At 44.4% G+C, this 17968-nt stretch overlaps 1 protein-coding gene across 3 annotated transcripts in view; it reads right to left on the reverse strand.

The window, feature by feature from the left end:
* RICTOR (RPTOR independent companion of MTOR complex 2) overlaps positions 1-17968 on the reverse strand; it is a 611164-nt gene that overhangs the window by 390946 nt on the left and 202250 nt on the right. For all 3 annotated transcript variants that reach the window (XM_053701222.1, XM_053701221.1, XM_053701220.1), the window contains exon 7: positions 15687-15754. In XM_053701222.1, coding sequence (XP_053557197.1) covers positions 15687-15754 — 68 coding nt within the window. The remainder of the gene's footprint in view (positions 1-15686; positions 15755-17968) is intronic.

Below are 17968 nucleotides of genomic sequence, written 5' to 3' on the forward strand. Positions count from 1 at the left end.
ATTAATTATGCATATCAGCAAAAAGATAAGATAAGCAGACATAATGCTTATAACAATATCATGTATATACCTCTACAGTAGAAGATTAGGGATAAAACTAGAAAATGTTAATTCCTAAAAACATACGTTTAATATGCACAGCAGACAAAAGATAATATAAGCAGACATAATGCGTATAACTATATCCAGTATATATTACTGCACAAAAATAGGGATAAAGTATGTAAATGTTAATTCCTAAAAACATACATTTTATATGCACAGCGAACAAAGGATAAGATAAGCAGACATAATGCTTATAACAATATCCAGTATATATTACTGCACAAAAATAGGGATAAAGTATGTAAATGTTAATTCCTAAAAACATACATTTTATATGCACAGCAGACAAAGGATAAGATAAGCAGACATAATGCTTATAACAATCTCTCGTATATATTATTACTGCAGAAAGATAGGGATAAATCATAAAAATTGTAATAATCCCTAAAAACCTATATTCAATATGCACATCAGACAAAAGATAATATAAGCAGACGTAAGGCTTATAACAATATTCAGAATATACTTCTACTGTAGAAAGATAGAGATAATAAAAGAAAAGGTTAATAATCGCTAAAAATATACATTTAATATGTACAGCAAACAAAAGATAAAATGAGCAGACATAATGCTTATAACAATATCTATCATATAATTAGGAAGTCATCTAACTGCCTTGCCTGGGCCTAGCTCCTGTGACTAGCTTTGTCCCTTGCAGTATCTAGCCACTTAACGGTTGGTTATATGCAGTTTTCCATTAAAAAGTGGTTTACAGGGAGCAATACCAAAACCCGCCACTGGATGGCAGCAGAGACCAGGAAATCCTCTTAATGAGGAAAAAATTAAAAACCAGTACTGAACGAAGTACCGCAAAAAAAGTTAGCCACACAGTGAATCATATAAGAGAACATATGCAAACTGCTGTTAAGCATAAAAACCCTATATGACAGGGTATATATCTATGCATAATAACCCTGATAGGGTATCGGTAGTGAGGTCGCATATAAATCACAACCTGAGAGGATTATGTGAGGCAGACCTAAATTATATAGTGGTTTACCGGCGTGCGGTGGTAAGTGCCCACAATATCACTCCCTTATTGCCCACCCCCACTGGAGGATACCCAGCAATAAAGTAAGAAAAAGTCCCTTACCCTCAGACATGCCACAGACAATAAGCCATGGGGGCAGGGATACAGGGACTCATGGTTAGATGTCTTCATTCTTCTCACAGATCCAGGTGTGTCGGCTTCATTCAGACTTCTGACAGGGACCTGAAACAGAGGTAGAACAGAGTAACTAACCCTGGTTACCGGGTGGGGGTTAGCATTGATTGCTAGAGGGATAACAAGGACTACCCTGCGACCTCCAGCAGATAATAGCTAGCATTACTCTTACTAAAGAGGATTACATGGACACAGCATTACCCCAGTCCTTTCTTGAAAGGGAAGCTACCCATTTAAGGACTTATTTCTTCAGAGCACTAACTTTGCACCCCTCCCTTCAGTAAGTGGGAGGGATACTTCAAGAGACAGTTCAGCCAAAAATGTTCTCCCCTTTAAATTGTTCCCAATGATTCATTTTACCTGCTGGAGTGTTTTAAATTGTTCACAAGTAGCTTCTTTACCCCTATTTTGGCATTTGAAATAGCTGATTTAGCCTGTGGTATCCCAACCTATACTGAAAGTTTCTATACTGGAGTATATTCTATTGAATAGCCTAAGCAAACACAGCCAGCAGAATAGAATACACTCTCAGTGGGGTGCAGGATAGTTAAGTAATAAAATGATCATTTTCCATTGTTCTCTCTAAGTATTGAGCTTTGGTTTTCTAGACAAATATAAGATAAGGAAGCAAGTGTGTGTACATAAAAGTGATAACATAATGAGATCTGTTATTACCTGAAGCTCAACCCATTGTAACAGGCTGTGGTTTAAAAGCACAAAACCAGCTACTTCATTTACACAAAAAAAAACGAAAAATGCAATTTCTCATAGCTGGTATAACAAGTCATTGAAAATACATTCATATAAAAACAATTTTACAGTGTACTGTCCCTTTAAAGCTTTTGCTGGGGTGTTCTTTGCCTCCTCCTGGTGGCAAGGAGTTGAATTCCCACTAGTAATTAGAATGGATTTGTGGACTCTCCATGTCATTGTAAAGAAAAACAGAATTTATGCTTACCTGATAAATTACTTTCTCCAACGGTGTGTCTGGTCCATGGCGTCATCCATAACTTGTGGGAATATTCTCTTCCCCAACAGGAAATGGCAAAGAGCACAGCAAAAGCTGTCCATATAGTCCCTCCCAGGCTCCGCCCCCCCAGTCATTCGACCGACGGTTAGGAGAAAAAAAGGAGAAACTATAGGGTGCCGTGGTGACTGTAGTGTATAGAGAAAGAAATTTTTCAAACCTGATTAAAAAACCAGGGCGGGCCGTGGACCGGACACACCGTTGGAGAAAGTAATTTATCAGGTAAGCATGAATTCTGTTTTCTCCAACATTGGTGTGTCCGGTCCACGGCGTCATCCATAACTTGTGGGAACCAATACCAAAGCTTTAGGACACGGATGAAGGGAGGGAGCAAATCAGGTTACCTAAACAGAAGGCACCACGGCTTGCAAAACCTTTCTCCCAAAAATAGCCTCCGAAGAAGCAAAAGTATCAAATTTGTAGAATTTGGCAAAAGTGTGCAGAGAAAACCAATTCGCTGCCTTACATATCTGATCAACAGAAGCCTCGTTCTTAAAGGCCCATGTGGAAGCCACAGCCCTAGTAGAGTGGGCTGTGATTTGTTCAGGAGGCTGCCGTCCGGCAGTCTCATAAGCCAATCGGATGATGCTTTTCAGCCAGAAAGAAAGAGAGGTAGCAGTAGCTTTTTGTCTCTCCTCTTACCAGAATAAACGACAAACAAAGAAGAAGTTTGTCTGAAATCCTTTGTTGCTTCTAAATAGAACTTTAAAGCACGGACTACATCTAAATTGTGTAACAAACGTTCCTTCTTTGAAACTGGATTCGGACACAAAGAAGGAACAACTATTTCCTGGTTAATATTCTTGTTGGAAACAACTTTTGGAAGAAAACCAGGCTTGGTACGCAAAACAACCTTATCTGAATGGAACACCAGATAGGGTGGATCACACTGCAAAGCAGATAATTCGGAAACTCTTCTAGCAGAAGAAATAGCAACCAAAAACAGAACTTTCCAAGATAGTAACTTGATACCTATGGAATGTAAGGGTTCAAACGGAACCCCTTGAAGAACTGAAAGAACTAAATTTAGACTATAGGGAGGAGTCAAGGGTCTGTAAACAGGCTTGATCCTGACCAAAGCCTGTACAAAAGCTTGTACATCTGGCACAGCTGCCAGTCGTTTGTGTAACAAGACAGATAGAGCAGAAATCTGTCCTTTTAGAGAACTCGCTGACAATCCCTTATCCAAACCTTCTTGGAGAAAGGAGAGGATCCTGGGAATTTTAATCTTACTCCATGAGAATCCCTTGGATTCACACCAACAGATATATCTTTTCCATATTTTATGGTAAATCTTTCTAGTCACAGGTTTTCTGGCTTGGACCAGAGTATCTATCACTGAATCTGAAAACCCGCGCTTGGATAAAATCAAGCGTTCAATTTCCAAGCAGTCAGCTGGAGAGAAACTAGATTTGGATGTTCAAATGGACCTTGTACTAGAAGATCCTGTCTCAAAGGTAGCTTCCATGGTGGAGCCGATGACATATTCACCAGGTCTGCATACCAAGTCCTGCGTGGCCACGCAGGAGCTATCAGAAAAACCAAGGCCTTCTCCTGTTTGATCCTGGCTACAAGCCTGGGAAGGAGAGGGAACGGTGGAAACGCATAAGCTAGGTTGAACGACCAAGGCGCCACTAATGCATCCACTAGAGTCGCCTTGGGATCCCTGGATCTGGACCCATAACAAGGAACCTTGAAGTTCTGACGAGACGCCATCAGATCCATGTCTGGAATGCCCCATAATTGAGTTAACTGGGCAAAGACCTCCGGATGGAGTTCCCACTCCCCCGGATGGAAAGTCTGACGACTCAGATAATCCGCCTCCCAGTTGTCTACTCCTGGGATGTGGATTGCAGATAGGTGGCAGGAGTGATCCTCCGCCCATTTGATGATTTTGGACACCTCTCTCATCGCCAAGGAACTCCTTGTTCCCCCCTGATGGTTGATGTAAGCAACAGTCGTCATGTTGTCTGACTGGAATCTTATGAATCCGGCCTTCGCTAGTTGAGGGCAAGCCCGGAGAGCATTGAATATCGCTCTCAGTTCCAGAACGTTTATCGGGAGAAGAGACTCTTTCCGAGACCATAGACCCTGAGCTTTCAGGGAATCCCAGACCGCGCCCCAGCCTAATAGACTGGCGTCGGTCGTCACAATGAGCCACTCTGGCCTGCGGAAACTCATTCCCTGGGACAGGTGATCCTGGGTCAACCACCAACGGAGTGAGTCTCTGGTCATCTGGTCTACTTGAATCATTGGAGACAAGTCTGTATAGTCCCCATTCCACTGCTTGAGCATGCACAGTTGTAATGGTCTTAGATGAATTCGAGCAAAAGGAACTATGTCCATTGCTGCAACCATCAACCCTACTACTTCCATGCACTGAGCTATGGAAGGCTGCAGAATAGAGTGAAGAACTTGACAAGCGTTTAGAAGCTTTGACTTTCTGACTTCTGTCAGGAAGATCTTCATTTCTAAAGAATCTATTATTGTTCCCAAGAAGGGAACTCTTGTCGACGGAGACAGGGAACTCTTTTCTAAGTTCACCTTCCACCCGTGAGATCTGAGAAAGGCTAGAACAATGTCTGTATGAGCCTTTGCTTTGGAAAGAGACGACGCTTGGATTAGAATGTCGTCCAGATAAGGTGCAACTGCAATACCCCTTGGTCTTAAAACCGCTAGAAGGGACCCTAGCACCTTTGTGAAAATCCTTGGAGCAGTGGCTAGCCCGAATGGGAGAGCCACGAACTGGTAATGCTTGTCCAGAAAGGCGAACCGTAGGAACTGATGATGATCTTTGTGGATAGGAATATGTAGATACGCATCCTTTAAATCCACGGTAGTCATAAATTGACCCTCCTGGATTGTAGGTAAAATTGTTAGAATGGTTTCCATTTTGAACGATAGAACTCTGAGAAATTTGTTTAGAATTTTTAAATCCAGAATTGGTCTGAAAGTTCCCTCTTTTTTGGGAACTACAAACAGATTTGAGTAGAACCCCTGACCTTGTTCCACAGTTGGAACTGGGTGTATCACTCCCATCTTTAACAGGTCTTCTACACAATGTAAGAATGCCTGTCTACTTATTTGGTTTGAAGATAAGTGAGACATGGGGAACCTTCCCCTTGGGGGTAGGTCCTTGAATTCCAGAAGATAACCCTGAGAGACTATTTCTAGTGCCCAGGGATCCTGAACATCTCTTGCCCAAGCCTGAGCGAAGAGAGAGAGTCTGCCCCCTACTAGATCCGGTCCCGGATCGGGGGCTACCCCTTCATGCTGTTTTGGTAGCAGCAGCAGGCTTCTTGGCCTGTTTACCTTTGTTCCAGCCTTGCATTGGTTTCCAAGCTGGTTTAGTCTGGGAAGCGTTACACTCTTGTCTAGAGGCTGCCGAGTTGGAAGCCGGTCCGTTCCTGAAATTGCGAAAGGAACGAAAATTGGACTTATTCTTAGCCTTGAAAGGTTTATCTTGTGGGAGGGCATGGCCCTTTCCCCCAGTGATGTCTGAAATAATCTCTTTCAATTCTGGCCCGAAAAGGGTCTTACCTTTGAAAGGGATATTAAGCAATTTTGTCTTGGAAGATACATCCGCCGACCAAGCCTCTGCGCGGCACAATTGCAATCCCTGAATTTTTCACCGCTAACCTCGCTAACTGCAAAGCGGCGTCTAAAATAAAGGAATTAGCTAACTTAAGTGCGTGAATTCTGTCCATGACTTCCTCATACGGAGTCTCCCTACTGAGCGACTTTTCCAGTTCCTCGAACCAGAACCACGCCGCTGTAGTGACAGGAATAATGCACGAAATAGGTTGAAGGAGGTAACCTTGCTGTACAAAAATCTTTTTAAGCAAAACCTCCAATTTTTTATCCATAGGATCTTTGAAAGCACAATTGTCCTCAATAGGAATGGTCGTGCGTTTAGCTAGTGTAGAAACCGCCCCCTCGACCTTAGGGACTGTTTGCCATAAGTCCTTCCTGGGGTCGACCATAGGGAACAATTTCTTAAATATAGGAGGAGGGACAAAAGGTATGCCTGGCTTCTCCCACTCCTTATTCACTATGTCCGCCACCCGTTTAGGTATCGGAAAAGCATCAGGGTGCACCGGGACCTCAAGGAACTTGTCCATCTTGCACAATTTTTCTGGGATGACCAGATTGTCACAATCATCCAGAGTAGATAGCACCTCCTTAAGTAATGCGCGGAGATGCTCTAATTTAAATTTAAATGTCACAACATCAGGTTCTGCCTGCTGAGAAATTCTTCCCGTATCAGAAATTTCCCCATCTGACAAACCCTCCCTCACTGCCACTTCAGATTGGTGTGAGGGTATGACAGAAAAATTATCATCAGCGCCCTCCTGCTCTACAGTGTTTAAAACAGAGCAATCGCGCTTTCTCTGAAATGCTGGCATTTTGGATAAAATATTTGCTATGGAGTTATCCATTACTGCCGTCAATTGTTGCATAGTAACAAGCATTGGCGCGCTAGAAGTACTAGGGGTCGCCTGCACAGGCATAACTGGTATAGACACAGAAGGAGATGATGTAGAACTATGTCTACTTCCTTCATCTGAGGAATCATCCTGGGCAACTTTACTATTTGTGACAGTACTGTCCTTACTTTGTTTGGACGCTGTGGCACAATTATCACACATATTTGAAGGGGGAACCACATTGGCTTCCATACATACAGAACATGATCTATCTGAAGGCACAGACATGTTAAACAGGCTTAAACTGGTTAATAAAGCACAAAAAACGTTTTAAAACAAAACCGTTACTGTCTCTTTAAATATTAAACAGGGCACACTTTATTACTGAATATGTGAAAACCTATGAAGGAATTATCCAATCTTTACACCACAGTGTCTTAATGCATTCAAAGTATTGCACCCCAATTTTCAAGCTGTTAACCCTTAAAATGAGGAAACTGGAGCCGTTTACAATTTTAACCCCCTTACAGTCCCAGCCACAGCCTTTGCTGCGACTTCACCAATCCCAGGGGGGTATACGATACCAAATGAAGCCTTCTAGGAACGTTTTCAATGGATTCCAGACCCTCACACATGCAGCTGCATGTACTGTTCTCAAAAGTAACTGCGCAGTAATGGCGCGAAAATGAAGCCTACTACAGAGAAAGGCCCTTCCTGACTGGGAAGGTGTCTTAACAAGTGACTGGCGCTAAAAACGTTCCCCAATGTTATAAAAGTGTGAAATTCAACTTCAAACTGCATATAATCCTTAAATAAAGCAATCGATTTAGCCCCTAAAAGTGTCTACCAGTTTATAGCCCATAATAAGCCCTTTAATCTGTTTGAGACTAAGAAAATGGCTTACCGATCCCCATGAGGGAAAAATGACAGCCTTCCAGCATTACACAGTCTTGTTAGAAAAATGGCTAGTCATACCTTGAGCAGAAAAGTCTGCAAACTGTTCCCCCCAACTGAAGTTCTCTCAGCTCAACAGTCCTGTGTGGGAACAGCAATCGATTTTAGTTACTGCTGCTAAAATCATACTCCTCTTTTAAACAGAACTCTTCATCTCTTTCTGTTTCAGAGTAAATAGTACATACCAGCACTATTTTAAAATAACAAACTCTTGATAGAAGAATAAAAAACTACAACTAAACACCACATACTCTTCACCATCTCCGTGGAGATGCTACTTGTTCAGAGCGGCAAAGAGAATGACTGGGGGAGCGGAGCCTGGGAGGGACTATATGGACAGCTTTTGCTGTGCTCTTTGCCATTTCCTGTTGGAGAAGAGAATATTCCCACAAGTTATGGATGGCGCCGTGGACCGGACACACCAATGTTGGAGAAATGGGTTTGTGAAACAAATCTAAGACTTAGGATGTTCCCATCTAAGGAAACAGAATGTAAGTTTACAAAATAAGTGTGAAAGAATACACACATTTAAGACAGAACTACAATTTTAGGACAAAACTCCTTAGATTTCAAGCTCTGAACTAGACATGAGGTGAACAAAATTTTTCTTTTTCATACAAATAATTTACAATTTCTTATTTTCACACAAACACAAACAGGAAAAGGTTATCTTAGTCTAACAATAAAATATGGCAGCATGGTAGCATAATTCGTAATCTTAAAGGGACAGTAAAGTTAACATTAAAGGCAAAGTCATGTCAGGATTAAAGTTTTGAGATTCAGATAACACATGCAATTTTAAACAACTTTTTAAATGTACTTCTAGTATCTAGTTGGCTTTGTTCTCTTGGTGACCCTTGTTAAAAAGCATACCTAGGTAGGCTCAGGAGCAGCACCACTACAGGAAGCTAGCTGCTGATTGTTGCCTGCACATATATGCCTCTTGTCATTGTCTCACTGATGTGTTCAGATAGCTTCCAGTAGCGCATTGCTGCTCCTTCAAGAATGAATACCAAGAGTGTAAAGCAAATCTGATAACAGAAGTAAATAATAAAGATATCTAAAGCTGTAGGCTCTGGAAGAAAGATTGTGTTTAATTTCCTTTCAAGCTTTGATGATTCAGATAGATCACCTAACCGCAGCTCCTTCAACGAAGAATACCAAGAATTAATAGAAGTAAATAGGAAAAAGGCATGCTCTATCTGAAACATGCAAGAAAACAATAACAGAATTTATGTTTACCTGATAAATTACTTTCTCCAACGGTGTGTCCGGTCCACGGCGTCATCCTTACTTGTGGGATATTCTCTTCCCCAACAGGAAATGGCAAAGAGCCCAGCAAAGCTGGTCACATGATCCCTCCTAGGCTCCGCCTTCCCCAGTCATTCGACCGACGTAAAGGAGGAATATTTGCATAGGAGAAATCATATGATACCGTGGTGACTGTAGTTAAAGAAAATAAATTATCAGACCTGATTAAAAAAAACCAGGGCGGGCCGTGGACCGGACACACCGTTGGATAAAGTAATTTATCAGGTAAACATAAATTCTGTTTTCTCCAACATAGGTGTGTCCGGTCCACGGCGTCATCCTTACTTGTGGGAACCAATACCAAAGCTTTAGGACACGGATGAAGGGAGGGAGCAAATCAGGTCACCTAGATGGAAGGCACCACGGCTTGCAAAACCTTTCTCCCAAAAATAGCCTCAGAAGAAGCAAAAGTATCAAATTTGTAAAATTTAGTAAAAGTGTGCAGTGAAGACCAAGTCGCTGCCTTACATATCTGATCAACAGAAGCCTCGTTCTTGAAGGCCCATGTGGAAGCCACGGCCCTAGTGGAATGAGCTGTGATTCTTTCAGGAGGCTGCCGTCCGGCAGTCTCGTAAGCCAATCTGATGATGCTTTTAAGCCAAAAAGAGAGAGAGGTAGAAGTTGCTTTTTGACCTCTCCTTTTACCAGAATAAACAACAAACAAGGAAGATGTTTGTCTAAAATCCTTTGTAGCATCTAAATAGAATTTTAGAGCACGAACTACATCCAAATTGTGCAACAAACGTTCCTTCTTTGAAACTGGATTCGGACACAAAGAAGGCACGACTATCTCCTGGTTAATGTTTTTGTTAGAAACAACTTTCGGAAGAAAACCAGGTTTAGTACGCAAAACCACCTTATCTGCATGGAACACCAGATAAGGAGGAGAACACTGCAGAGCAGATAACTCTGAAACTCTTCTAGCAGAAGAAATTGCAACCAAAAACAAAACTTTCCAAGATAATAACTTAATATCAACGGAATGTAAGGGTTCAAACGGAACCCCCTGAAGAACTGAAAGAACTAAATTGAGACTCCAAGGAGGAGTCAAAGGTTTGTAAACAGGCTTGATTCTAACCAGAGCCTGAACAAAAGCTTGAACATCTGGCACAGCCGCCAGCTTTTTGTGAAGTAAAACAGATAAAGCAGAAATCTGTCCCTTCAAAGAACTTGCAGATAATCCTTTCTCCAAACCCTCTTGTAGAAAGGATAGAATCTTAGGAATTTTTATCTTGTTCCATGGGAATCCTTTAGATTCACACCAACAGATATATTTTTTCCATATTTTATGGTAAATTTTTCTAGTTACAGGCTTTCTGGCCTTAACAAGAGTATCAATGACAGAATCTGAGAACCCTCGTTTTGATAAAATCAAGCGTTCAATCTCCAAGCAGTCAGTTGGAGTGAGACCAGATTCGGATGTTCGAACGGACCTTGAACAAGAAGGTCCCGTCTCAAAGGTAGCTTCCATGGTGGAGCCGATGACATATTCACCAGGTCTGCATACCAAGTCCTGCGTGGCCACGCAGGAGCTATCAAGATCACTGATGCCCTCTCCTGATAGATCCTGGCTACCAGCCTGGGGATGAGAGGAAACGGTGGGAATACATACGCTAGTTTGAAGGTCCAAGGTGCTACTAGTGCATCTACTAGAGTCGCCTTGGGATCCCTGGATCTGGACCCGTAGCAAGGAACCTTGAAGTTCTGACGAGAGGCCATCAGATCCATGTCTGGACTGCCCCACAACTGAGTAATTTGGGCAAAGATTTCCGGATGGAGTTCCCACTCCCCCGGATGAAATGACTGACGACTCAGAAAATCCGCTTCCCAATTTTCCACTCCTGGAATGTGGATTGCAGACAAGTGGCAGGAGTGAGACTCCGCCCAATGAATGATTTTGGTCACTTCTTCCATCGCCAGGGAACTCCTTGTTCCCCCCTGATGGTTGATGTACGCAAAAGTCGTCATGTTGTCCGATTGAAACCGTATGAATTTGGCCTTTGCTAGCTGAGGCCAAGCCTTGAGAGCATTGAATATCGCTCTTAGTTCCAGAATATTTATCGGGAGAAGAGATTCTTCCCGAGACCAAAGACCCTGAGCTTTCAGGAGTCCCCAGACCGCGCCCCAGCCCACCAGACTGGCGTCGGTCGTGACAATGACCCACTCTGGTCAGCGGAAGCTCATCCCCTGTGACAGGTTGTCCAGGGACAGCCACCAACGGAGTGAATCTCTGGTCCTCTGATCTACTTGTATCGTCGGAGACAAGTCTGTATAATCCCCATTCCACTGACTGAGCATGCACAGTTGTAATGGTCTCAGATGAATTCGCGCAAAAGGAACTATGTCCATTGCCGCGACCATCAAACCTATTACTTCCATGCACTGCGCTATGGAAGGAAGAGGAACAGAATGAAGTACTTGACAAGAGTTTAGAAGTTTTGATTTTCTGGCCTCTGTCAGAAAAATCCTCATTTCTAAGGAGTCTATTATTGTTCCCAAGAAGGGAACTCTTGTTGACGGAGATAGAGAACTTTTTTCTACGTTCACTTTCAGCCCGTGAGATCTGAGAAAGGCCAGGACGATGTCCGTGTGAGCCTTTGCTTGTGGAAGGGACGACGCTTGAATCAGAATGTCGTCCAAGTAAGGTACTACTGCAATGCCCCTTGGTCTTAGCACCGCTAGAAGGGACCCCAGTACCTTTGTGAAAATTCTTGGAGCAGTGGCTAATCCGAACGGAAGTGCCACAAACTGGTAATGCTTGTCCAGAAAGGCGAACCTTAGGAACCGATGATGTTCCTTGTGGATAGGAATATGTAGATACGCATCCTTTAAATCCACCGTGGTCATGAATTGACCTACCTGGATGGAAGGAAGAATTGTTCGAATGGTTTCCATTTTGAACGATGGAACCTTGAGAAACTTGTTTAGGATCTTGAGATCTAAGATTGGTCTGAATGTTCCCTCTTTTTTGGGAACTATGAACAGATTGGAGTAGAACCCCATCCCTTGTTCTCCTAATGGAACAGGATGAATCACTCCCATTTTTAACAGGTCTTCTACACAATGTAAGAATGCCTGTTTTTTTATGTGGTCTGAAGACAATTGAGACCTGTGGAACCTCCCCCTTGGGGGAAGCCCCTTGAATTCCAGAAGATAACCTTGGGAGACTATTTCCAGCGCCCAAGGATCCAGAACATCTCTTGCCCAAGCCTGAGCGAAGAGAGAGAGTCTGCCCCCCACCAGATCCGGTCCCGGATCGGGGGCCAACATCTCATGCTGTCTTGGTAGCAGTGGCAGGTTTCTTGGCCTGCTTACCTTTGTTCCAGCCTTGCATTGGCCTCCAGGCTGGCTTGGCTTGAGAAGTATTACCCTCTTGCTTAGAGGATGTAGCACTTGGGGCTGGTCCGTTTCTGCGAAAGGGACGAAAATTTGGTTTATTTTTAGCCTTGAAAGACCTATCCTGAGGAAGGGCATGGCCCTTACCCCCAGTGATATCAGAAATAATCTCTTTCAAGTCAGGGCCAAACAGCGTTTTCCCCTTGAAAGGAATGTTAAGCAATTTATTCTTGGAAGACGCATCCGCTGACCAAGATTTTAGCCAAAGCGCTCTGCGCGCCACAATAGCAAACCCAGAATTTTTCGCCGCTAATCTAGCCAATTGCAAAGTGGCGTCTAAGGTGAAAGAGTTAGCCAATTTGAGAGCATGGATTCTGTCCAAAATCTCCTCATAAGAAGAATCTTTATTGAGCGCCTTTTCTAGTTCATCGAACCAGAAACACGCTGCTGTAGTGACAGGAACAATGCATGAAATTGGTTGTAGAAGGTAACCTTGCTGAACAAACATCTTTTTAAGCAAACCCTCTAATTTATTATCCATAGGATCTTTGAAAGCACAACTATCTTCTATGGGTATAGTGGTGCGTTTGTTTAGAGTAGAAACCGCCCCCTCGACCTTGGGGACTGTCTGCCATAAGTCCTTTCTGGGGTCGACCATAGGAAACAATTTCTTGAATATAGGGGGAGGGACGAAAGGTATGCCGGGCCTTTCCCATTCTTTGTTTACAATATCCGCCACCCGCTTGGGTATAGGAAAAGCTTCGGGGGGCCCCGGGACCTCTAGGAACTTGTCCATCTTACATAATTTCTCTGGAATGACCAAATTCTCACAATCATCCAGAGTAGATAACACCTCCTTAAGCAGAGCGCGGAGATGTTCCAATTTAAATTTGAATGTAATCACATCAGGTTCAGCTTGTTGAGAAATTTTCCCTGAATCTGAAATTTCTCCCTCAGACAAAACCTCCCTGGCCCCCTCAGACTGGTGTAGGGGCACTTCAGAACCAATATCATCAGCGTCCTCATGCTCTTCCGTATTTTCTAAAACAGAGCAGTCGCGCTTTCGCTGATAAGTGGGCATTTTGGCTAAAATGTTTTTGATAGAATTATCCATTACAGCCGTTAATTGTTGCATAGTAAGGAGTATTGGCGCACTAGATGTACTAGGGGCCTCCTGTGTGGGCAAGACTGGCGTAGACGAAGGAGGGGATGATGCAGTACCATGCTTACTCCCCTCACTTGAGGAATCATCTTGGGCATCATTTACTCTAAATTTTGTGTCACATAAATCACATCTATTTAAATGAGAAGGAACCTTGGCTTCCCCACATACAGAACACAGTCTATCTGGTAGTTCAGACATGTTAAACAGGCATAAACTTGATAACAAAGTACAAAAAACGTTTTAAAATAAAACCGTTACTGTCACTTTAAATTTTAAACTGAACACACTTTATTACTGCAAATGTGAAAAAGTATGAAGGAATTGTTCAAAATTCACCAAAATTTCACCACAGTGTCTTAAAGCCTTAAAAGTATTGCACACCAAATTTGAAAGCTTTAACTCTTAAAATAACGGAACCGGAGCCGTTTTTATATTAAACCCCTATACAGTCCCTGGTATCTGCTTTGCTGAGACCCAACCAAGCCCAAAGGGGAATACGATACCAAATGACGCCTTCAGAAAGCCTTTTCTATGTATCAGAGCTCCTCACACATGCATCTGCATGTCATGCTTCCCAAAAACAAGTGCGCAATAGAGGCGCGAAAATGAGGCTCTGCCTATGATTAGGGAAAGCCCCTAGAGAATAAGGTGTCCAATACAGTGCCTGCCGGTTATTTTACATAATTCCCAAGAATAAAATAATTCCTCAAAGCTATGAAGTATTAAAAATGCTTATATATCAATCGTTTTAGCCCAGAAAATGTCTACCAGTCTTAAAAGCCCTTGTGAAGCCCTTTATTCTTATGTAATAAAAATGGCTTACCGGATCCCATAGGGAAAATGACAGCTTCCAGCATTACATCGTCTTGTTAGAAATGTGTCATACCTCAAGCAGCAAAAGTCTGCTCACTGTTTCCCCCAACTGAAGTTAATTCCTCTCAACAGTCCTGTGTGGAAACAGCCATCGATTTTAGTAACGGTTGCTAAAATCATTTTCCTCTTACAAACAGAAATCTTCATCACTTTTCTGTTTCAGAGTAAATAGTACATACCAGCACTATTTTAAAATAACAAACTCTTGATTGAAGAATAAAAACTACAGTTAAACACCAAAAAACTCTAAGCCATCTCCGTGGAGATGTTGCCTGTACAACGGCAAAGAGAATGACTGGGGAAGGCGGAGCCTAGGAGGGATCATGTGACCAGCTTTGCTGGGTTCTTTGCCATTTCCTGTTGGGGAAGAGAATATCCCACAAGTAAGGATGACGCCGTGGACCGGACACACCTATGTTGGAGAAACAGTTAATATCCCTTTAAAGGGACACTCAAGTCAAAATTAAACTTCATTATTCAGACAGAGCATGCAATTTTAAACAACTTTCCAATTTACTTCCATTAACAAAATGTGCACAGTCTTTTTATATTTACACTTTTTGAGTCACAAACTCCTACTGAGCATGTGCAAGAATTCACAGCATATACGTATATGCATTTGTGATTGGCTGATGGCTGTCACATGATACGGGGGGAGTGGAAATAAACATTACTTTGCAATTTATTTAACAAAAATCTACAACTCATTTGAAGTTCAGACTAAGTGCTATTGCATTGTCTTCTTATCATGCATTTGTTGATTATGCAAATGTACAGTGTTGACTGGTCCTTTAACACAAGCTCTTTCTACAAATGGATGATACAAATATCATATAGGCTAAATCTTAATTTAAAAGCTACTGTAATAAGAAGCAAGCTTTCTTTTTCTGAACTACTGAATTTCACTTTCATATACAAAAACACACATTACATATACAGTATGTACATGTAAGAATGGATATAGGTTCCATTCATTCTTCAAAAATTTGCAACAAAATACCTCAAAATAATAGGGCAAAAGAAAAGTGTCATCAAGAAATTCTGCAGTAATCAAAAACCCTGGCCTCATTATTTCAAAATGATCCGTATTTGGATAGTCAAAAAATAATAACATAACAGTTTCCTTAAACCTGTTTATCATTTAGAAAAAACAAGGAGGTATACATCACCAATAGGTTTACTACAAGGTATGTGCTACAATATGGAATACAAATAAATAAAACTGAGAACATATTTTAAAAAAAAGGTATGATAATATTAAAGCTATTTCCAAACTTTTTCTGTTATTTCATTAACTTGGAATTGAAGATAAACTGTACTAACCTGCCCACGATCGGAATGTAGCTACTATTCCCAATTTGCTTGCTTGAAATCGAGCCTCTCTGTCTTCTCTGTTAAAAAAAAAACAACAAAAAAACATTATACACAAATGGAGAGAGGGGGAGAGGGAGAGAGTGAGAGAGTGAGAGGGAGAGAGAGTGAGAGGGAGAGAGAGTGAGAGGGAGAGAGAGTGAGAGGGAGAGAGAGTGAGAGGGAGAGAGAGTGAGAGGGAGAGAGAGTGAGAGGGAGAGAGAGTGAGAGGGAGAGAGAGTGAGAGGGAGAGAGAGGGAGAGCGAGCGAGAGGGAGAGCGAGCGAGAGGGAGAGCGAGCGAGAGGGAGAGCGAGCGAGAGGGAGAGCGAGCGAGAGGGAGAGCGAGCGAGAGGGAGAGCGAGCGAGCGGGAGAGCGAGCGAGAGGGAGAGCGAGCGAGCGGGAGAGCGAGCGAGCGGGAGAGCGAGCGAGCGGGAGAGCGAGCGGGAGGGAGAGCGAGAGGGAGGGAGAGCGAGAGGGAGGGAGAGCGAGAGGGAGGGAGAGCGAGAGGGAGGGAGAGATCGAGAGGGAGGGAGAGATCGAGAGGGAGGGAGAGATCGAGAGGGAGGGAGAGATCGAGAGGGAGGGAGAGATCGAGAGGGAGGGAGAGATCGAGAGGGAGGGAGAGATCGAGAGGGAGGGAGAGATCGAGAGGGAGGGAGAGATCGAGAGGGAGGGAGAGATCGAGAGGGAGGGAGAGATCGAGAGGGAGGGAGAGATCGAGAGGGAGGGAGAGATCGAGAGGGAGGGAGAGATCGAGAGGGAGGGAGAGATCGAGAGGGAGGGAGAGATCGAGAGGGAGGGAGAGATCGAGAGGGAGGGAGAGATCGAGAGGGAGGGAGAGATCGAGAGGGAGGGAGAGATCGAGAGGGAGGGAGAGATCGAGAGGGAGGGAGAGATCGAGAGGGAGGGAGAGATCGAGAGGGAGGGAGAGATCGAGAGGGAGGGAGAGATCGAGAGGGAGGGAGAGATCGAGAGGGAGGGAGAGATCGAGAGGGAGGGAGAGATCGAGAGGGAGGGAGAGATCGAGAGGGAGGGAGAGATCGAGAGGGAGGGAGAGATCGAGAGGGAGGGAGAGATCGAGAGGGAGGGAGAGATCGAGAGGGAGGGAGAGATCGAGAGGGAGGGAGAGATCGAGAGGGAGGGAGAGATCGAGAGGGAGGGAGAGATCGAGAGGGAGGGAGAGATCGAGAGGGAGGGAGAGATCGAGAGGGAGGGAGAGATCGAGAGGGAGGGAGAGATCGAGAGGGAGGGAGAGATCGAGAGGGAGGGAGAGATCGAGAGGGAGGGAGAGATCGAGAGGGAGGGAGAGATCGAGAGGGAGGGAGAGATCGAGAGGGAGGGAGAGATCGAGAGGGAGGGAGAGATCGAGAGGGAGGGAGAGATCGAGAGGGAGGGAGAGATCGAGAGGGAGGGAGAGATCGAGAGGGAGGGAGAGATCGAGAGGGAGGGAGAGATCGAGAGGGAGGGAGAGATCGAGAGGGAGGGAGAGATCGAGAGGGAGGGAGAGATCGAGAGGGAGGGAGAGATCGAGAGGGAGGGAGAGATCGAGAGGGAGGGAGAGATCGAGAGGGAGGGAGAGATCGAGAGGGAGGGAGAGAACGAGAGGGAGGGAGAGATCGAGAGGGAGGGAGAGATCGAGAGGGAGGGAGAGATCGAGAGGGAGGGAGAGATCGAGAGGGAGGGAGAGATCGAGAGGGAGGGAGAGAGCGAGAGGGAGGGAGAGATCGAGAGGGAGGGAGAGATCGAGAGGGAGGGAGAGATCGAGAGGGAGGGAGAGATCGAGAGGGAGGGAGAGATCGAGAGGGAGGGAGAGATCGAGAGGGAGGGAGAGATCGAGAGGGAGGGAGAGATCGAGAGGGAGGGAGAGATCGAGAGGGAGGGAGAGATCGAGAGGGAGGGAGAGATCGAGAGGGAGGGAGAGATCGAGAGGGAGGGAGAGATCGAGAGGGAGGGAGAGATCGAGAGGGAGGGAGAGATCGAGAGGGAGGGAGAGATCGAGAGGGAGGGAGAGATCGAGAGGGAGGGAGAGATCGAGAGGGAGGGAGAGATCGAGAGGGAGGGAGAGATCGAGAGGGAGGGAGAGATCGAGAGGGAGGGAGAGATCGAGAGGGAGGGAGAGATCGAGAGGGAGGGAGAGATCGAGAGGGAGGGAGAGATCGAGAGGGAGGGAGAGATCGAGAGGGAGGGAGAGATCGAGAGGGAGGGAGAGATCGAGAGGGAGGGAGAGATCGAGAGGGAGGGAGAGATCGAGAG

Source organism: Bombina bombina, chromosome 2, assembly GCF_027579735.1.
Source record: "Bombina bombina isolate aBomBom1 chromosome 2, aBomBom1.pri, whole genome shotgun sequence".
In the NCBI taxonomy this organism is placed as follows: Eukaryota; Metazoa; Chordata; class Amphibia; order Anura; family Bombinatoridae; genus Bombina; species Bombina bombina.